At 43.2% G+C, this 22,049-nt stretch overlaps 1 protein-coding gene across 2 annotated transcripts in view; it reads left to right on the top strand.

Annotated features, from left to right (window-relative positions):
* Nucleotides 1-10,523: 10,523 nt before the first annotated feature.
* The window catches only part of rhbdl1 (rhomboid, veinlet-like 1), a gene marked incomplete at its 5' end in the record, with an annotated part of 53,990 nt that continues 42,464 nt past the window's right edge, over nt 10,524-22,049 (top strand). The window contains 2 exons of one of the 2 annotated variants that reach the window (XM_080873167.1): nt 10,524-11,010; nt 18,244-18,402. In XM_080873167.1, coding sequence (XP_080729293.1) covers nt 10,972-11,010; nt 18,244-18,402 — 198 coding nt within the window. Of the gene's footprint in view, nt 11,011-11,088; nt 11,194-18,243; nt 18,403-22,049 lie in introns of those variants that run through there. The other variant, XM_080873166.1, reaches the window with a different exon arrangement.

Here is a 22,049-nt window from a genome sequence, read left to right as displayed (position 1 = left end):
AGTGAATGGAGGAGAATAATTGGGCTGTGCGTTGCGCGTGTACGCGTTTGACTGTATAAATACTCACTGTTGGTTTTATGATAATATGGACAACATCTCTATTGTTTGTGGCTCCTTTTCGGGGTCAGGAGTAACAAGAACAGCGTTCGCGTTTCGGCTTGTTTGATTGGAGTGGAGGGCTGACTCCGGGGCCGTTGTTTTTGTCACCGGTTGCTCGCAGTGACGCGTCATTGTTTTTGGCCGCTTGTGCCCCGTTTAGGAAGCGGTGCTGAAAAACAGCAGCCAAACACGGAGTTGTAGTCCAGTTAGACCACTCCCTGCGTTCACCGGCAGAGGGATGTCCTTCACACAGGCTGGACCTCCCGAGCCCCGCTCAGCGCGCAGCATCGAAGTAATTATCGGGGTAATGATATGTAACTTGACGAACGTGGCACTTTTATTAGGACCGTCGCGGAGGCGTTTCTGTTTCACAGGCGACTCATAATTAACAATTATCCGCTGATTGTCTGAATCCCTGCCACAATTATAGCCTGCTGTGGCCCCTTCCCCCCACCCCTCCCCTCAAGCATTAGAGTCTCAGTGGTGTGGGACAAGTGATTAAGTCGATTAATCAATTAGTTGCTCGAAAGGAAATAATTTTTGATTGATTAGTATTTTATGCAAACATGGGTTGGTTCCCCGGTATCTGCTTCTTTTTGTGTTTCACATTACAATAAACTAAACAAAAGAAGCTGTTGAGGTGGCTTTGGACTCTGTCGCTTAATTACTTCTCAGTTTTGTAATAGTTGCAGCCTTATGTAGGCGGCGCTGAGATGGTAGAGCGGGTTGTACACTAATCAGAAGGTTGGTGGTTTGATTCCTGGATCCTCTACATCACAGTATTATTGGCAAGATGCTTCAATGTATTTATTAGAGTGTGAGTATGTGTACATTAGGTTAAAAAAGAGAGATATGTTAGTGTTTAGAGTGTTCAAATAGAGTAAAGAGAAAAAAAACAGTCCATACATGCTGCCTGTGACCTTAAAAGATCCTGATGCCACTTTGGTGTTGACTGTGCATTTATGGGTCATGTGTGTCTGAGATTCGCCTTACGTAATGTTTGACCCAGTGCTGGTGTAGTTGTCTAAAGTTGGAGAGAGTGGAGTCGGAGTTATGTTACATATGTATTTACAGAAGACAGCTACACCATCGCGTCACGTGTGTTAGCGTTCCCACTCTAAATTTATCTGATGCCAGTTTGTAATTTTAGCTGAAGTAAACGATCTCAAGTCTCGTCCTGTCGCTGGTCCAAAGCATTCTGGGTAACATCAGCCACCATTTTGCTTCTGAAGGCCTCATTGTGCTGCCTATCAGAGAAGTTGATCGGATGTCAGAGGGTCCAGAACTGCCCAGCAGACAATTACACTGTGTTACGTTTAAAAGAGCACTGCTTTAAATTCAGTATTTGTAAAACTGGTTTTATTACGGTCTCGTAAATACACCACACAAACAATTTCCCTCATTGTTTGAGCAGCATTGAGCATTGTTTGAGTAATTTGTCATATTTTACCTCATGTCTATCTAGTGAGATTATCCTATGTGGAAGAGTTTCCAGTCAGTTACAGTAAAAGGACTGTTTTAAACTAAAATGTGTGACGGGAACATCTCTCTATGAATACATTTTGGAAGCGAGAGGGATGTAAAAGGCTCCAAATTTGTTTAGCTGCCAACAGTTAGTCTCAGAATCCATATCTACAACTATGATAATAAAACGGATGACTACACCACCTCTTAAACGGGAAGGTGGGAATCGCCAGACATCCCATGATACAAAATATCACAACACTCATCATATGATACGGCAGTTTTTAACATTTTGCAATAATTAGAAACGAGTATTGCAACAATTATAAAAATAATATTGCAAATTATTATCAGTCAGTATATGTCTTATCCAATAAAATCAATTTCTCTCAATTCAGTTATCACTTATTTATTTTAGCAAAATGAGATTGTTAAGTAAATCAACATTGTCATTAAAATTGGCCGTAAATGTTGCCATAAGACTGAGTCAGTCTATTAGTCTTTGCATGAATGCGGTCAAGTTGGAAATGACATGCAATCGGTTTCTGATAATACAGTAGTTAACTGTGTTAAATCGTCAAAATCACACATCTGTTGTTGTCCACACAGACTGAAATTTACATTTAACTGTTCCATTTGTGCTCAGCGGTCTTCCTGTACCACAGGAATATAACCAGTTGGTTGCCTCTAAAACTCTGGTTACAATTTCTTAACAAGAATGATTAGAATGAAGAGGCTAGGACCTCAAGATGGTGCGCTTATGAGCTTGATTTTTTTTTACTTAATAAGGTAGATGCAAGTTATGAAAACTGGGCAGGACAGGGCTTAACAGTATACTGTATGTTTTATGATAAGGGAACTGGGTTTGGGATGAACTCTTGTTTGGTTGTTTATACTCAGTAAACGTGGATAAAGTGACCAAGCTATTATGTGGCATTTTGAGTCTGGCTCCCTATTAAAAAAATGTATATTTTTGGTAAATTCTAAATAATGATAATTTTTTTTAAAAAAGGAACATAACCAGAATATGCCAGAATCAGCTGGCAGCCTGTCCCCTCTAGTTGTGCTCATTGACGGGGACTCATTCAGACTAATGCCAACATGTCGGCAATTTGTCTGCATTTATAAATTAGACAAATTATTTATTATTTGCAAACCTTTGACAGTCTCTCTCTGAGTGATTGCAGTCAGTCCAAGTCAGACTAGTGCAGAAAGCTCCCCTCCCATCGGGCAGTATGAGCTGACTTGGTTGTATTTTAATATATTTAATAAAATATTGATATTTGGTGTCCTTGTATCGATATAGTACTGACAAACAAAATTTCAAAAGTTTTGTGAATATTTTTTCCCCATTCCTGCTAAACACTGAACAAAAACCAGAGCTGTTACCTGTCAAGATCATCTTTTCCACACAGTATGTCAATTGATGGTCTGTACCATGATCTGCATGTGAGCTAGTGTAACATTGCTTCCAGAATAACCTAAATATTAAACACAGATCCTTGTACACTGTATAATTTATCCATGCTAGAAAAGGGCAAATCGAGGCTGATACGAAATGAAGCGTGTTAATCTTTTAACACTTGCACCTTCCAATAAATCCACTTTACTTAAAATCTGCTGTTTTGCATTGCTTTATGATAGACTTGAATGCAGGCCAGCCATTTAACCAGCAGCACCCAGCAGCACATTTTTGTTCTTCTGCAGGCTTTGTGCTTCAGCTTCTTTAAAAGTTCACCAGTTAAATCTTTCAAACTGCCAAGTCTGGGCTTTAGTCTGGCTGGTTTTATTTGAAAGAACCATTTGTGCCATGTTTCAGCACATAGTGGCAATATGGCAAGTCTCCAGAAGTAATCGGACACTTGGCTGACAAATGTGCGTTTGGTTCGCTGTGTGTCATTTCTGTGTTGGTTCACGCTGCTGTGGATCACAACTGCTGTACTGATTATCAGATCCTCTGTGGATCTATAAAATGTAAGCCCCTGGTAAGCCTTAGAAGCAAAAAAAACTGAGCGTAAATCACAAACATCCACAAAGAAATGAGAAGAGTTCATATGAAGCTGTTCTGTCAAACATGGTGGTGCTTCTTTCCTGGGTTGGGTTAATAAAGCTGACAATAGAAGTGGCCCAGTGGCATCTGCCTGCGATTTCACAGCTGATGGAAGCAACAAGATGAATTCTTAGATTAATCTAAACTCCCCCACTCACAGCCAAAGCAACCAAAGAGGTTTTTAGGATGAAATTGTGAAATATTTGGTCATTTTTGCTTAATCTGGTTACATCAGGAAGTCTATCCGGAGCAAAAATCTGCCAAATCAAACATGCAGATCGACCTTCAGTTTGTGCTGAGAGTCAAATCTCTCAGGTTGATTTGAATTGTGATGCAGTAGAGGGCCCGAAGAGTGACAAAAATGTGCAACTGCCCAAATTGTTACTGTCTGGACTGTATATCATCATTTTATCCCTGTTCAGGCTCAAAATGCCAGTTATGGATCTGAGGTGGACATTGTTTAGTTCAACTGTCATTTACGCTGTCACAGCTTTCTGTGAGATTAGACCTTTACCACGGTGACGCTAGGCCTTGCTGAGAAAGTGAGAACAGCTTTTTGACACTGCAGTGGTTTTAATATTGTTGTCTTCAGGCCAGCTGGGTGTGTGTGCTCTCCGTCGAAGTCTAAGTGTGTGTTCTGGTTTTGACAGCTGTGTCATCGCTTCGATGTCGGAGCAGGTGTCAACGGCCAAGTGCTGCACTGACTGCTGCGCATCCGAATCAACAGAGGCCGTCAGTTCGCATCGCACCAAGAGGTTCTTTGTGAGCGTCTCTTCAAAAACGCCCTCTGTCATTTTGGTATGTAGAGTAGTTAACTATTTCCACAATGTCAGCTGTCAAACCACCTCTCGTATAACAGGCTGCTCACTGGACACAGTGTGTCAGAGCACCTGCGCGCTGTCAGTCACACCAGCAGAAGCTTTGGTGAGGGATTGTCAGCTGACAGTTGAAAGATTGTTTTGGGGTTTTTTAACTGAAGTGCTGAGTCATGATGTCAAGCAGCCATCTGGAGTTCTTTCAATAAACTAAAGTTATCGTATTAAGGTGAGATGGCACAGGCAAAATCCTGTCCCATGCTACCTGAAAGAAATAGTTCCAATAATAAGTTTAAGTCTTTATCTGCAGTGAATGGGTCGTTTGGGCACTTTGCAAATTTGCAGTTGTATCAACAGTTCAGGCTGGTGGTGCTGTAATGGTGTGGGGGATATTTTCGTGCCCCTTACAACAAGCTGAGCATCATTTAAACATCACAGCACCTTGTTCAAACTACACCATGAAGAATTAAAGCAGTTCTATAGGTACAATCAGGTACTAGCAAGGTGTACTTAATAAAGTGGCCCACGAGTGTACACAGACTTTGTCAAATATACAAATGCAGCATTGGCAACTTGCATTTAAAAATCTAATTTCTGGCTGTGAATGTTTTACAGTCGGGTTTGTTTTTATGTCACCCAGAGCTCGACTAACAGAACTTTTTTCCCCTTAAAAATGGCAAAAATGTGCTTTTTCTGACTTTTCCCATTTGTGGAAATCTGAAACAAGAATTTTGAGCAGTTGCTAATTTGCAACAAAACATTCAAAGAACTTACAATATAACAGGAAATGATTCTTAACTGGGGAAGAGCCAAAGTGATAACTGTTATTAAAAATGTAATTCGTCTGCAGTGTCTCTCTCTCTCTTTCTCAGTAGCAATAAAACTAAACCAGAGCAGCATTTAGTTTGTAATCAAACACTTATAGTGATATTTTGGTTATATGCTGTCACATCTGATTGACACTGGCACTCGTAAAGAATGCTGAATTTAGCTCTAATCCTGACTTTAGCCTTTGCCCCTTTAATACACTGGGACTTACAGTAGGTAGAGAACATGAGCAAAACAAGCTGCAGCAGCAGTCAGACACTAACTCTGAGCTGTGTAATGTGTGCCAGCTTCATTTTAATTGAACCTTTCTTTGGTTCGTCTGGGGTTGTTTTTGTTTTTGCGTTTTGGTCTTTCCCCCATTAGTTTCATGGTTTTATTTTAACATCTCCTATAAAAACTAAAATTTGATTGATTGTTTTTCGCTTTTCCCGTGCTACCAAAATATTTTGCAAACTGTTTTTCAAAAAATCTGGGAGAATACTTTTGCACATAGTGCAGTTCTGGTGTCTTGCGGTGCTGAGTTTTACCAACAGAGGGCAGCAGCATTTTAAACACAGGTTAGAAATTGTGTTATTTGGCATCTATCAACATAATCACTGACTTGAGGGGAATTCAAATTACAAAAACCGTGTCAGAAATTTCTGCTTGTGTCAGATGATGATGATGAAAGTAAATGGTTGAAAAAGAAAAAATAAATGCAGGCAGTAGAGACACTTGGGTTGTTTTGTTCATTTGCAGTTCTGCCCAGATGTTTTGTTTTATACCACCAATAATAATCAGTATTTAGTCTGATCACTGGTGGTTACGGTTACGGAGGATACGGCTTTGTGGGGCATCTTTATGACCCCCCTCTTCTTCTTGTTCGCTGAAGACGGCTCTTTATGACTGATGGTCAGAGCGGTGCAGCACATTGAATAGAAATATTTACATCTGTAGGGCCTAAAACTTTAATCGCTGTACTTCATGTGTAAAACACATGAAAGCACGTGGAGGACAAGCTTGGATTCAGATGATGCAACTGCAGCCTTAAACAGCAGAGGTCTCTCCATGACTCCCAATCCTATCAATGAGAAGATCCTCGGAAAATCTGATTTTTACACCACATTTGTAGCACTGAAAACAAAATTTGGGTCTAATCTGCACTTCATGTTTTCGTGTGTGTGTGTGGGAGAGAGAGAAAGAGAATATTGTGAAGCTTAGAGTTGGCAGAGATCATAGAATATATAATACAGTCCTCTTTTTAGTAATTTTCCCCTCTGCTTTTCCTTCCCCCCTCCTCATTTCCCTCCAATTTCTGCCTCCTTCCTCTGACTCTCTCCTTCCTCTTCCCCTCCTCTTCTGTTTTATGTCCCCAAGAAATCTTCTAAGTAGAGCAGTTTGGATTAAAACTGTGTCATTCAATGACCTGATTCATTTTTCTGCCATTTTTCTTTATTTTTTTTATCATGTGGGTGATTCCCTCTATTGCACAATACCTGCTGCTTGATATTCAGTGGCTTGAGTGTGAAGCCCCTCATCTATTTTAATCCTTGTGATTAGCGGAGGCTAACGGGTTATTAGAAAACCCCCTCCTGGAACAAGCCGTGTCCTTAATTTACAGAAGATTAGATTAGAAAACAATAGAGCAACACTTAAATGCTGAGATCAAGCACATTGGCAGCATGCTGAGCGTTCATTATATTGTGCAGACTGGATTATATTTGCACTCCAAAACAACTTTCAGACCAGCCACTCTCCCTGAGTTTATTGTCTCTTTTCTCTCAGTGAATTCACAAACTTTCTCTTCCCCCTGGTTGTTTTCCAGCAATGTTTCCCAGCGCGCACCAGACAGCGCTCCAGCTGAGCGTCCACACAGAAACATCCTCAGGTGTCGATGTGTCTCCTTCCCACTACTCCCCTTTCAACAAACCAGACAAATAAGATTTCACGAGGTAATTTCTTGTTATTGCTTTCTGCAGCGCGGTTTATACTCTTCATAGACGGGGCCAGGAATCGATGAGTCTGGCTGAGATGTTTTACTTTACTGAATATGAGGTACAGCGAGGTAAACAAAGGCTCAAGAGGTATAGTGTATCATCTTGAAGCAGTATGCAATATCGGGGCATTCACGGGGCTTTTGATTGACTGGAGTGTTTAAGCGTTTTGTGTGAAATGGTATACTAGGCATGACACATGACACATCATAACAAACATCTCCACAAAGGGAACAAAACAAAAGGCAAAACGGATTTTTCTGCCTCTTTTGTTTAACGGACGTCTTTCAAACACTGAGATGGCAAGTTGTTTGTTTTGGGGGGTTTAAGTGTTATTTTGTGAAATAGTGGCTCCTTAGAGTAATGAAACAAATACAAAAACATCATGACTGCGTGTACTCCAGCTTTTAACACAGTGTGTTTACAGGGTGAAGTGTAACTTTCAAACTGGTTGTAGATTCCTTACATATGAAGTTAAATTTAAACCTAAGGATCTGATCTCCAATAACTTCGTCTTCAGTTATGAAAACTCTAGATTTAGCCAATCAAACCTTGCTCGGTTGTGTTGTAAAAGAATTTACTCCACAGCAGACATGTGACAGCTGCCTCTTCCCAGATGCTGTGTTATTAAAGCCAAGTGCTTTAAAAAATATATATAAAATCTGTGTAGAACCTCACATTGCTGCAACAATCAAAACTGCATCGTTAACAGAGCCTTATTTTCAGTCCAGACTGAGCAGCAGGTCTGAATATCAATTAGATTTAATAAAGATTGGAACAAAAGAATTAACAAAAGTCTTTTAAAGATTGTTTAAGATAAACAATGATTTTTTCCCCCACCCTGTTTAAAATGAATCCATAGTTTGGAGTCTCTGCTTTGTAAACAGACGTATCCAACTCTCGTGCTAATAATGCTAGTGCAGGCTGTGTACAATTAAGCACACTGAATTCAGACCTTTTAAGGCATTCATTTATAGCTTCATCTTACCGCACTTTCAGTGAAGGACAGCTATTCTCACAAACACCTGCCTTATGGACCTGCAGGTCGTTAAGCTGGTGAGGAAGAGTGTAGACTGGTGGTCTAATTAACGTGCATTTCTGCACTCCCTGAACGGCCTTGTTATTCTCTCCCCATTCTCACGCAGAGGCTACACCAGTGTTTTGTCTGCAGCTCTCAGGGCTTGTTAAAGAGGAGCAGGTCTGCCTGGGCTCATCCTGCCGTCTGCATCCATCCACCAGAGGTGAAGGGTTTAGTCGGGCTCGTTCAGTTGGCGATGCTTCAGGCAGCCGAAGACTGGACTTTCTTTGGGTCGACTAATGTCACTTGGTTTCGGTTTAATGGCAACAATGATGCTTGTTTGACCTTTGGTGGGGCCGTGAGCTTTGTTGGCATGTTATTTACACCGCTGAAAATGCTGTTTACTTGCATCAAGTGCCATTTTGTTCCATAGAGGGCATTTGACTTGACGTAGTGTGGCTCAATAGAGCGGTATGTGTTTAATTTTGGATTTCTATGCTAAGAAATCTCATGAAGACTACATTAAATTCATCTTTTGTGTTCAGTTTTCCAAAGTCTGGGCGTTTCTCTTAGGAGGGTTCTCTGCTGTTTTTCTTACCGCACCGGATATGTATTTTTTTACTTGTCTATCATTGTTTGATGGAAGTCCTTTGAGGTTACCAAGGCAACAGTTGAATCCAGGTTCACTTTGGCAGCTTTTTCAATCTGTCTCGCTCATTGCAGTTTGCAGATCCTCCAGCAGTGACCTCGTAATTAGCTCGGTCGTATTCAGGCTCACAACTACCGAGTATTGGAGACAAATTAATTCTTAACATTGATTAGTAGTCGAACAAAGAACGTCATGGCGTGACTTCAGTCTTTCCACGCAGGGAGGAAAAAAATGGAATCCTGTCATCTCCAAAGACTTGGAGGGTAATTATTAAGGTTTTGTTCAAACAGGAGTGTCAGACTGGCATAATGGGAGGTGACAAAGGGAAGGTCTGGGAGCTATGCCATATTCACTGTGGCCCAGGCCAAAACCATTAGAATAAATACGGCAGTTACTTATGGCTTTGTATAGCTCGCAGGCTCCATCTGACCCAATAAAGCACAAGACAATACTGTCCTTGTAATGAGGTATATATATATTTTATTTATTCCTTTCTCACATTGAAGAGAACTTATAAACCACTTTGCATCTATATGAAGAGAAAGGTCCAAACATGTGGTGCAATCACTGCAATCGTTTCAGCAAGCAGAGGGACTGTGAGTTACACAGAAGACATTAAACATCGCCGCCTCACCCATTATCTGTTAGCTGAAGCGGTCCCTGAGTCACAGCCTTGACACTGTGTTCCACTGGAGAGGGTTTAAAAAAATAAAATAAAACTAAGATTTACATTACACTGCCATTATCACCATTGTCCTGAGGAGGAGGGGTCACTGTGGATTTGTGCAGGAAGAAAACACCTTTTAAACAATCTCAAGAAAGGACTGACGCCCACCTGAGCGCTAACAACTTCAGCTATTTTTATGTTCTCCTCCCCGCAACCAGTCTCTTTATTACCTGTCAGGTGTTGTAGATTGAACCATTGTTCTGATATTACTTAATGAAAAGTTATGGGTTCTGGGTCGGTGTTATTGTTGTTGTGGTATTCGTCTGAGCTCAGTGGACGATCAGTGAGCCAGCCAAGCTGTCTGATTCAATTTCATGTTTGTGTGCGTTGGAGGTGGGAGTCCGTTTGATCATTAGAGCAGTCCTTACAACGAGCTAATGTGTCAGAGATTATAATTAGAACGTAAAGGGCTGCAGAACAGCTAAGGTTTGATCAGTGGTATCAGTAGTTCTTTTTCCTTGTGATCCTTTATGCAACACATCTCGTGTGTGGCTGAAATTGACAGACACAACATGGATAGTATTTTACCATATGTCTGTGTATTAGTAGCTTTTGTCTTGTTTACACTGTGTGGTTTTGTGTATGTATGAATGTAACAGACCAGACATGTGTCTGTGTGTGTGCATGTGTGTGGGTGGGGGTGTCTGTAGCAGTAGTAAGCGCAAAGCCGCAGTGGAACCCCATCCTCTCCTCCTTCCCTGAGACGCCTTACTTGTAGTGAGGAGAGGAGCCGCAGCCCCTGGCCACTCCTTCCCCTCCTGCAATTGGAAGCGAGAGGCCGCCTCCCTCCTCTGCCTCATTGGTATGCAGGCGGTGCAGTGTGTGTGTGTGTGTGTGTGTGTGTGTGTGTGTGTGTGAGAGAGAGAGAGAGAGAGAGAGGAGAGGGATGAGAGAGAGAGGGAGAGCAGGAGAGAGAGGTAGCAGTCAGTGCAATGGGATAGAGGAGAGCAAGAAGGAGGAGGAGAGTGAATGAGAGCTGCTGGATCTGCCTTGCCTTGCGTGCCTGCCTGTCGTCTGCTGAAGCTGGGTTTACCACCGCGCCACGCTGTACTGACACGGAGCAGAGTCACAGTCCATTTGCACCACCCGACGAGCACTCAGCACCCCCGTTTATCACCCCGGCGACGCCACTAGCAAGAAAACCCAGGGACCATTAACAGGAAAAGGGGGGGGGGAAACACGGCAGTAACGAAACGGCCTGACGCTACTATTTAGGCACCAGCGGCTACCTAACCGTATCTCCCCCCTCCACCTTCTCCCATCTTTTCCAACCAGACCACCACTCCTCTCTCTCGCTCCTCCCTATGCCCTTGTCCTCGGCGGCTCCTCTCACCTCCCTGGCCAGTATATGGATAGAAGCTCCCTGTTTCAGCTCATACAAGAGCAGGTAAGCAAGGAAGCAGCGGCAGAGGTTTCTATGGTTACAGGATCCCGGCCACCTCGCCGTCTACCCAGGGACTGAGACATGGAGGCTGTGCTGAGAACTGATGTTGGGATTGATAGCAGGGACTGTGCGTGCACGGGCACAAATGAAAGCATCTCGGAGCGATGTTGGCCACAAGAATGTGAGGTCAGATCTTGAGCCACAGCAGGAGGCAGACCATCGTGTCACGGTCTATAGAAGGAATTCTGAAGGAGATGTGTGTGCTGATGGATGGATACTGAATATACTGAATGCATGGATGCTTGGATAGACAGATCGCTGTGTTCTCTAAATGAAGGATGGTTTTTAGTCTTTTGGTCAACTGTAAATGCTGCAGCAATCCTTCTGCATGTCTATGGTTGTGTTTGTTTTTCCTGCAGTTTAGGTTGAGTTGCTGCACTTGCCACACACCCGATATTAACACCCGAGGGTTTTGAGTTTTCAGGATTATTTAACATTTTATTTCTGAGACAGTGAGACAGTTTCCCTGAAGCCCTGGTTTTATATAAATATATATGTCATTTTTTTCCCCTTTAAGGCCAAATAACAGTGTCTGTTTTTAAACTTTTCCATCTTTCTTTTTTTTTTGTCCCCAGCCATGTTGGAGGTTCTTGCCAAGTTGAAACACAGGGTTTGTGACTATATTTAGGCTAGTGAAAAATGTGCCTCTTGACATCTGTCTTCAAGCCAAGCTGCCATATTTACTCTTCAGTCATATTTATCTTTGGTCTGCCATCTCCAAATTTACCAAAACCAAAATGGTTTAAACCAAAAAAATCGTGTGCACGCTTGGGTTGGGCTGCTTGAAGGCAGACGTTCAACTGGATTTTGATGTCTGTTTTTTAACTAGCATGTCTTCTGTTTTTAATGAGAACCCGGCCCACTGGGGGCGTTCACTGATTGTCAGGGTGTATGGACAGTCATTATGTCCAAGAAGGAAGAAATTGATTGTGTGCTGCAGAGTCTAGGCGGGTCACGAGTGGCTCATCTGCAACATATTGACTCAAGGGACTGCAAACATGTTCACATTAAAGTGCTTACACAGTAAACTGCCTCGCAGACACACACATCTAGACTTTGTACTTAGGATGCGTGTGCGTTTGTGATTGCGTTTTTTATGAATGCGTGTGGTTTTTAAAGTAATTGGAAAAAGCCCGTGTGGGTTATTTGAAAAGATGCAGTGTGGTGGCACCGGTGAGTCATGCGCTGTATACGCGATTTAAGATTAAATACATTAGTGATTTAGCCACAGTTCATATTCCTTCACAGATACTTTGCAGTGTGAGGCTGACTAATCTCTGTCAATATCCATTTTCAGTGTAACAGGTCTTTAGCCGGGGGACAAAGCCAATATTTCCACACTGTAAATTACTAGTTGTTTTATTGATTGGGGGGTTTTTTGTTTTTTGTTTTTGCTTGGACCAGTATTTGCATACAGTCAGTTTGCAAGGCCACAGCTGAGCAGTTCTGTTAAGCTCAAGTCTAGACCAAAATCATTCACACTGGCTGACGACAGGCTTTCTCCACCTTTGGGACTCCATGCGGCGGCCTTTGATTTGGAAAAGGTCTCTCTAATTAAACTAAAATGAGGTGAAATCTGCCAACAGCATTTGGACGGAGAGCAGGAAAGCTTGGTTTTTTTTGTTTTTTTACAAAGCCTTCTGCCTGCCTAAACATCGAGCACTTTCCTCCCTCATCTTTATCCAGGAAAATGTTTTGCTGAACATGCCTCATGTTGATGCAGCTCTGCCCTCCAGATTTCTCTTGTCACATTCACTGGAGGCTTTCCACAACAACAGCAATATCCTGCCAGCTTCTAAGCAAATCTACAAGTGCACCTGGAGATCAAGTGCTTCTCTCAAGGGTATTTTAACTGTAGTCGGATGTAAAGGGAGATGATCATGCAGTCACTGTCGCCTCTTAGTTTTTCCGCTGTCTAGCATGCCGAATCTGCCGTCTTTTACTTTTAAAGAAAAATAGATTTGGATATAATTTGAATGCTATTTCCCTTCGTTTTAGAGTGATGCATTTATCAGACAATCAAGTCAACGGGCAAATAAAAGGTATATGTTGGAGGGATAGGTCCAAACCAGGAATGTTGTAATTATGCATCATTCATTTCACTGCTGCTGGAAAACTGAGGCAAACTTGGCCTGATAGATCCTCAGATCGAGCATCTTTTAGTTGTTGTAGAGTTTAAGCATTTGGGAGTTTCAGTGAAGTCTTCCGAAACCACTATAGGTGGAGACTTGACGTCTTATGCATATGTGAGGACTGCAGGTCTGAAGAGAGGGGTTGTTGCGGGTCTGTCAGACTGAACCACGTGAAAATGCTGCAGGGGGAGAAGAAGGCGAGCGAAACCGTAGAAACATGAGTTTATTAGTCTTTGTCTGCAGGAGGTTGTAGTGCTGAGCGTGGGCTATTTTTGGCCTATGCAGCCTCACACATAAACGCATGCTTACGGTGGCCTTTCTATTCTAGTGTCCCTGATAAGGTAACTTGATGGTTGGCAGCATTCAGCCGCGAAAGCATTCAGGTCTAATCGTATTTAGATCTCACCCATAAGGCCTTGGGGTTCTGAATGCTTTTCTGACACATTTCTGTCCACCACTCTTTTTTTCTTCTTCTTTGTATTCAGCTGTATTTGAAATTGAAATTCCCTGTGTTTGCATTGTCTTAACATGAGAAAGTGGAGTCCGATGACCGTTTGGGCGCGATTTAGATCTTAGGCCTGTGACGTCGCAGCACTAGAGCGGTAAAGTTTAACAACACGCTGATATTAAGCAGCACAGCAGAACAAGCATTGTGATAATTACGGAGTCGGTGGCCCAGTTGTTGGTGAACACCAGTGCATCCCGAGGGCAGCAGAGACAATTCAGAGGGTTTTGTTGTTTTTTTAATCTGATGTCATGCAAATACGCTTTGCCCTGTAAATGCCACAGCAGCGTTCAAGCTTGGTGCTCTTGTTCACAGACACCAAAGTGGACTGTCTTTTTTTTGGCTCCGTGCCACAGGGTTAGCATTGTGTCACTGAGTGTGTACCAGGGAGCCACGCCAGCAGTGCTGCTACGTTCCTGTTAGTTAGGCGTTACTGAAACCACTATCCTTCCAATGACTAAATGCTATTTATCAAGCAACCATTCATTTAGTACTTGTAGCTACTGTGCATAGCCTGTATGTAAAAGATGGACACGTCCATAAAGACACTGGTTACTTAAGTCACATTATGAAACTACAAATATGACTAGTGTGGGGCTAATTAGACTTAGAAACTAATTTGTTCAAATCTGCTCGATAGAGACTTGTAAATCCACTCTTGAAAGTGTTTTTCTTTATCCTGCTTTTTGACAATAATTTATAAAATGAAGATCATGCAGTATTTTGTAAAACTTGAGACAACAAACTCATCAGGAAAGTGTCTTCTTAGGTCACAGACCAGGGGAGCAAGGGGTTGTTTTCTCTTAAAGTTTATACTACTGAACACATTTTGAAAACTAAAAGCGGTATTCATCAGGAAATAGAATCCTTGTTGTGCTTTTCATTGTCAGATCCACAGTCCAAAATTAAGAGCTTTTGTGTACTTTAATCAATCAGTCATCAGTATTGTTGTTGAATAATTTTCTTTAGATCAAAGAGCCCAAAAAGCAGTAAAGATTAAAGTGGATGGATACAAGCTGTAGACAGTTTAATCATCTCTGCTTTCTGCCCTTGATAATGTCACTGCAGTGTTAGCTACAGCTCCATTAGTGCTACAGAGCAACTGTCAGTGTCAGTTCCGCATGTAAGATTATACACCAGTTTTACACAGCATTTAAACCGGCTGCCCTATTGTATTCGTCCCTCTTGTAACCCCTAAACAGCTCTGGATGCAGACCCTCTGGAGGGTGTCCTTCAGTGTCTGACACTGGGACGTTAATAGAAGATCCTCTGGGTTGTGAAGATGAGCATCCATGAATCAGGCTCTGAACGTGACAAAGTAACGTCCACGTGAATGCCAGGTCTCGAGGTTTTCACAACAAAATGATCAATGTTAATTCACGTCATCTGTCAGTGGTTTTAATGTTATGGCCGAACCATGTTTCAGCACTGCCGTCTGTATCCGTGTCACAGCTGGGGGTTTGTGGTTTGTCCCTGTTCTCGAGGGTTTGCCCTCGAGTTCCTGTGGAACAGACAGATAAATCAGTCTTTGGCTGGGGTCAGTCAGTCGCTGTGCTGAAGGTAATGGAGGTCCCAGGGGTTAACACTGAGATCATTTCCCTGCAGTCAGCACTCTTCTCCTCTCTACCCTCCGCATGTATACATTTTCATCCTGTGTCTTGTCCACCTCCTCACACTTGCTCTTGAGGCAGCTCGATTCGGTTGATCCGTCTGCCTCGACACCATCATAATTTCCCGCTCCGCCTCCCTTTACATCTACACCCAGAGTTCATCGTAGCACCGCCTCATTCTTATCTCGTTGGTCTCTTTCTTATCCATCTTCATTTTTATTTTCACTTCCTGCCGTCTTTTCCCTTTTTTACAGCCTTTTTCTCTCTCGCCCCCTCCCTGTTGTGTCTTTCCTTTGCCTCTCGAATGCCAATATGTTTGTAGGGGTAAATGCAAGAAAGGGATGACACGCAGGCAAACCACGTAACCATGGCAACGCATGCAGCTTGTCAAAGTGTCGCCCTCACCAGTGTCGCCCTCACCAGTGTTGGATCGCTTCAATAACTGCTTCCCTCTCAGTGCTTTTCCCTCCTTCTTCCAAACCCTTTCTTCCCTCTTTTTTCTCTGCCCAGCTCCCTTGTTCATGCACGTCAACAGCCTGTCCAAGGGAGGGGGGAAAAAGAAAAAAATCAGGCCCTCCCTCTTGCCAACACTCATTTATCTCACTGTGCCTCATCTTGGTAATTGATAACCCTAATTGGCTACAAGAACCAGTCCTCCACCTTCGTGTATCCTCTGCAGACAGTCTCCCCTATGTGACGTTCTTCCTGAATAAGGTCATACCATGGAGGGAGAAGTACCTGTGCAGTATGACAGCTCAGTGTCAACACTTGTGGTTTGTGTAAATGTGCACAGCCATATACAGCGTGCCTGTGCACTTCTGCTGTATGTGTAGGGTAGTGATGTGCTGACATATGGAGGCTGACAGTAATCAGACGTCCCCAGTGTGGCTCTCTGTTCCCCCTGTCAGCCCGGGCTGAGCCGGGAGCACATTAGAATCTGATCTATCTCTCCTCTGTGGCAAAAGGATGCAGAGCACTGGAGTGTGTCACAGCCTTCTTATAGGAAAGAGAAGTAGAGGACTCACTGCCAGACCGCTGGGTTAGCCAGATGTGCACAGACGGCAGTGAGGCATTTTTACTTTCAGTCCCGTCTCCTTTCTGGCGCTCTCCCCCCTCTTGTTTCATACCTTCTCGTCCTTCAACTTTAATCTCGCCATTTTCCATTTTCTTTCATTTCATCAACCCGCCAACCACCCACCTACCTCTTCCATTTTTCACCTCTTGCCTCCTTGCTGTCACCCCCTCCCCCCTCTATATCTCGGTACACTACACATCAACACTGAAGAGAACTGTGCTGCTGCGCTCGGTTCTTCTGTTTTAACAAACATCCGTGGAACGCAGAGTTAAGGAGATTACCTAAAAATAAACAGGGGGGCTGTGTTGTTCCTATTTTGGTTCATTTGTGTCCACAAATTTGGTAATATGTTCATTCCAGTCTGCCATGGGAGTGCTGGCTATCACATTCACAGTCAATATGTGATGTGTAAACAGTCATCAGTCAAACATAAATGTAAATTTAGTAAGTTTATGTGAGTACAAACACTTTGTTGAGGGTATAAGATTTATTTTTTCCTGGTGATGAGTTATTTAGTGGTTGTAGAGTATTAACAATATCCCTTCACTACATCACGTAGCAGTAGAAAACACTCATCCTAATTAAATCATTAAAACTTACTATGAACTTCCTGCTTTCACTAACGCTCTCCCAGATGACTAAAAAGTGTCCAGGGAGTGAAAATCTGAAATGCACACTCTCACACCAATGCATTCCCTGATTCATGTTCTTTGCTCCTTCGTTGAGCAGTAAAGCCTTTAGCTTTGAACTTCCTGCAGTAGAGACCGACACAGTGTCGGTGCAGATCACGTCCAGACTAAGGCAGCTTTTAGATCAGATCCTTCTCATGGACTTGTGATACGACCAACAATGATCCAGCATGACTGACTACATCCTGACGCAACATCTGAAAAGCTCACCTCACCCCCCCTCCCTTCCTGGGGCGACAAAAGGCCGTCGGTATGCTCTCCAGAACCTAATGAGGCACTGTTAGCATTCAGGAAACAGTCAAAAGAGAAGCAGCAAGGACTCTTCCCATGCGGTCTCTTTGTGCTGCTTCGGTTTGTCCTCGGGCACAGTCTCACAAACACAGATGCACTAAGGAGAGCGGGCATGAGAAATTAACGCTCCATCACTAAAAAGAGGAGAAAATGAAGTAGTGCTGTATGTTATGCTGGAGAAAAAAAAGGGGCGGGGGGGGGGAGACCCCACATTACATAAACCAAGCATAGACACACACCCTATACTTTACAAGCCATTTTTAACCTGGTGCTATTTCAAACAAAAACACTCAGATGATTTTATGAGATTCTCCTGCTTAAATCAATTACAAGGAGCAGCTCGGGCATACAGACATCAGCAGTAATAACCCACGGGGCTGTGGGTCTTTGTGAGTGGCGATTATAAAAAAAACACACTGACTGTGAGTCGCAAATGTGGCCAAAAACAGACTCGTGTGGAGGCACCCACACAGGAATAAAGACTGAAAAGTTGGTCAGGATTTTTTTTGGTTTTGATTTGTTTTTCGTGTTTTTAGGAAACCTAGAATGACAAACTCGCCCTTCTCTTGTTGCTGCTTTCAACAGCCTAACATGTTGGGTTTCAATGGATTTGCTCCTTTTATGAGGTTTAAAGTGTCTTTTAAAGACATCATATAAGCATCAGCTTAATGAAATCTGGTGTCAAGCCCCGAATAGACTCTGTTGTGTCTGTAAATACTGGTACACCCCAGCTGTCTATTACTTGATGTGTTCTCCCAGAGGGCAGACTGACACCTGCTCATTAAAAAATAAAGATGCATAATAGTGCATTGTAGCGGCTGCCTTGCGGTTTTTACTCCAAGGGCTTTGTTTTTGTCTTTTTATTTATTTTCAGCTGGACCCAGAGAACACCGGTTTCATTGCAGTGGAGAACTTTACCAGTTTGGTGGAGCACCATGAGCTGCAGCTGGACCCATCCAAGCTGGACATGCTGTTAGCCCTCGTCCAGAGCAATGAAGACGGGCAGGTGTGCTACCAGGAGCTCATCGAGTTGGTGAGTGGAAACCGCGAGCGCACGTGCACGGGCGCAAATAGCGATGCGAGTTGGGAGTTGCTTTGTATCCCGCTGCGCACAACAACACGCACACAAACATCCCACCTTTTTTTTCCTCTTTTTGTTGGATTTCAGAAAGGTTACAGAATTGATTCAGACAGAGCCGGCGAGCTCTGCAGTGGCGAAAATTGACTCGACCATTTAGGTCGTTGTCCTCCAAAAGAAGGATCAATCTTTCCAGTTAATGTGTCGGTAAATCCAGACACTTAACCTCACAAGCCGGCAACAGCAAGTGCGGGAAACACCCACACCGAGCTGGCAGAGCACCGTGTCGAAGCAATAGATTCTGTTTATTATAACACATATATACTGAAACACACTAATACTGTAAGGAGTAACATATTAAACGCAATATGGCTGAATAGTGTTGTTTTTCCAATATTCCAGATACATCTCATGGTTTAATTTGAACCGTTTTCTAATGTTTGACTCCCTGATGAGTGATTATGTGCCAGAAAGTGTTCTATAAGCTGATGTGAGGACAGTCTGTGTGCAGTCATCTCTTAACCACAGCCACAGATGACTTAATGTGAAGCATGCATTCCTTTTAATTCATTCCCTGCTCTTCTTTTTGCAGTTACAAATTCATGTAGAGCTTTATATCTGAAAGCCTGAGTCTCTCCAAGCCCACAGATGAGCACCTGCTTTTGGCTCCTGGTGCTGTAGGGTGTAAGCATAGTGATTAATTCAAGGCAGTGCAATTCCTGGGATGTTTTCTCTTCCTTAAGCTCATTTTCCCCCGCTCCTGCTTTCTTTTTCTGTTTATCTCTTTTTCTGTGTGTGTGTGCCTCTATGCATGCTTCTGTGTTTGCATGTTGTGCTCCCTATGATTTGTAGCAAAGGCCACATGAGGCCATTCAATTTGGAGCTGGTCCCATTTCTGAGGTCTGTGCCACTACAGACTGTAGAGGTGCTGCTCCCACAGAACAGCCTCTCTTTCGCAACCATTGTTGAAGTGTGGGTTGTTTTTTTTCCGTATCCTTCTCATCTTGTTGCATCTCATCTGAATCCTCCCCTTCTGAGTCCATGCAATATTGCCTCCCCTTCATTATGAACCTGTCTCCTTGAGCACTCGGATCTCATTTCCTTCTCTTTTTCTTGTGAACATATGTTCTGCAAAGGAAAGAGGTTAAAAAAAAAACAAAAAAACACAGCCTCGCCTCCAACATCATCAGGGAGACACTTTTAAAATTGCCCATCAGCCAAATGCAAATTGCATTCGATTAGTAGCCGGCATTGGTAGTAGTCGGCAGCAATCTAAGGTAATTTGAGAGCGCCCATGTCTCACACAGATATCGACCCCCAGGTCTGTTTTTTAAAGATTCGTCTGATTCGCACATGTGAACGCGAACAATACCCACGCTGTTGTGCACATGCGTGCAATTTGCATATATGCAAACATTTTCAAGAAGTTTATTATTAATTGATGCAGCCTCCCACTTCCTTGCTGTCTGTCTCACCGCCTCCCCTCTCCCTGATGTGCACAGACACACACAGACACACTGCAGGCAGACTCTCATTCATACACATGAGCCCTGTGTGTGCAGCTTTGCTGAGTAATTTAGAGGATATTTGAATGTTGATGCGAATCTGGCCTCTCATCGTGCAGCACGTGACGCGTGAGCTCTCCAGACAGAGTGCAGAGCGTAATATGACATTTTCATCCGGATCATGGGCGAATACCTTGGGCCTTCTTTCCCCTCCTCGCTCTGCGTGGCTCTCACCTCATTGGCTTCTTCGCTCTCTGAAGATTGGATTTAGTCCAGTTCTCCCTTAGCTTATTTATTTATTTTGCTTGCTTCTTTTCACATAACTGTATCTGAAGCAGATTTGTAAGTGATACTCCACAGTGTATAACAGATGACAGTCGTGTTGTCATTTGGAAGGTTCAGTGCTGCTACAGTGTTATAGCCGCTGCCTGAAGTCTGGTGTCTGTATTGATTTTGTGGTCTGGCCTCTGTGGAAAATGTAACACCCCTGCACATTATTAAAATGGACATAGCAAGATGCATTGTGTGTCTGTGTGTGTGTGTGTGTGTATTCTCAATCTGTGCCTTTTCAGCTCACAAGCTGGTGAGATTTCTCTCTGTTGTGTCTCTTAGCGGCTGTGTTCAACATTTTTCTTTTTTTTCCTGATTTGTTGTTCTACATTCGCTCCGTGAGTTTTGCAGCCGTGAATTCACACTGCCTCGCTCGACCTCAGTGGGTGTAAATGTGTTTTGAATCACACCGTTAGGCAACAGCTTCTCTGGTGTCTGCGCGAGACCATGCGCGCTCGCACTAGTACAAGACAAGCCTCGCGCGTCGTTCACGTTCGAGTCATCTTTCATGCAGGGCGATCCGAGCCAGAGAACTCCATCAGTTCAGCCAGAGGGGTGAATAAGTAACGCTCTGCTAAAGCCTCTCTTGGGGAACTGTGCATACACTCACGCACGCCTGCACACACACACTCGTACATACACGAAAGACTAGTGGTCTGTGTCTGACTGCTAATCAGTGCAGACTTCTGCACAAGGAAACCAATAGATATTTTCAAGCAGCTCCACAGTAAAACGCAGACATTTGATCAATTCAGAAGGCTAAAAGACACCTGAGGTTTCAAAGGTCATACATTAGGGGTTTGGAGGGGATGAAAGTGTGAAAGATGAGCATGGGTTTAAGAACTCGGGGGAAAAGGATTTCACCGGGAAGTCTGATGTATTCCTATCCTATGTTTAATTTCACCTATTGAGCCCTCTGATGCTATCATGTTCCAGCTATGTAGCTGAAGAAGTGTGTCACCGCTCTCCTTCGGGTGGTAATTTGGCTAATGTTCGAAAGAGATACAAAATGGCAGCCATGGTTAATTACATGGGTGAAGTGTGTGCTTCAGAGATTATAGCAGGGGTTTCTCTGTGTTCAGGTTGAAGGATTTTTAGGACTTCGCCTTTTCCTGTTTTCATTTTTATCCTTTTGCCCAGATGTTGCGCTAATATTCTCCGGTCCCTCAGGAGGTGATGTTGGGGAAACACTTTTGAATTTGAATAAATATTAAATGTCTTAAACTGAGCGTTTGAGAGTCAAAAGTCTAGTTAAAGTTTCATTCTGGAAGTAGGCGATTACAGCATTTTTAAAGTTTCCAAGGTCTCCCAAGTCACAGTGCTCACGGGGCATCTCTCTCCTGGGACACAGATGCTACCTATCAGCATCCCACTGCACGCTGAACTCCAGTTGAAGCTTTGTGTTGGAGATGGGTTCCCAACTAAAAGTAATGCACTTTGCCTAAGTGTCCTGGAGTAAAGGCTTTTTTTCTTTTTGGAGTTTTAGCGCTGCAACTATTAAGCCATGAAGGAGGGTTGTGGCCGCAAACTGCTGAGAGGGAAAGGGGGAAAAAAGAAAAAAGGTGGACTCTGATTTTTTTTAAAAGGATTTGAGTAAGAAAGAACCTGAGTATCTGGGTCAGGGTAGAATCAGCGAGGCTGAGATCCGCAGTGATTTAGAGGCTGCTGCGAGAGAGCACGACAGAGTGAGAGAGAGTAAAGGAGAAGGGTGCTTTTGGCCCTTTGGATGACTCGCAAATTAGATGGTAAATGCAAACAGTGACGCTG

This window comes from Rhamphochromis sp. 'chilingali' (assembly GCF_963969265.1).
Source record: "Rhamphochromis sp. 'chilingali' genome assembly, chromosome: 22".
Lineage (NCBI taxonomy): Eukaryota > Metazoa > Chordata > Actinopteri > Cichliformes > Cichlidae > Rhamphochromis > Rhamphochromis sp. 'chilingali'.
Note: the sequence above shows the minus strand (reverse complement) of the source record. Positions and strands in the feature narration are given on the sequence as shown.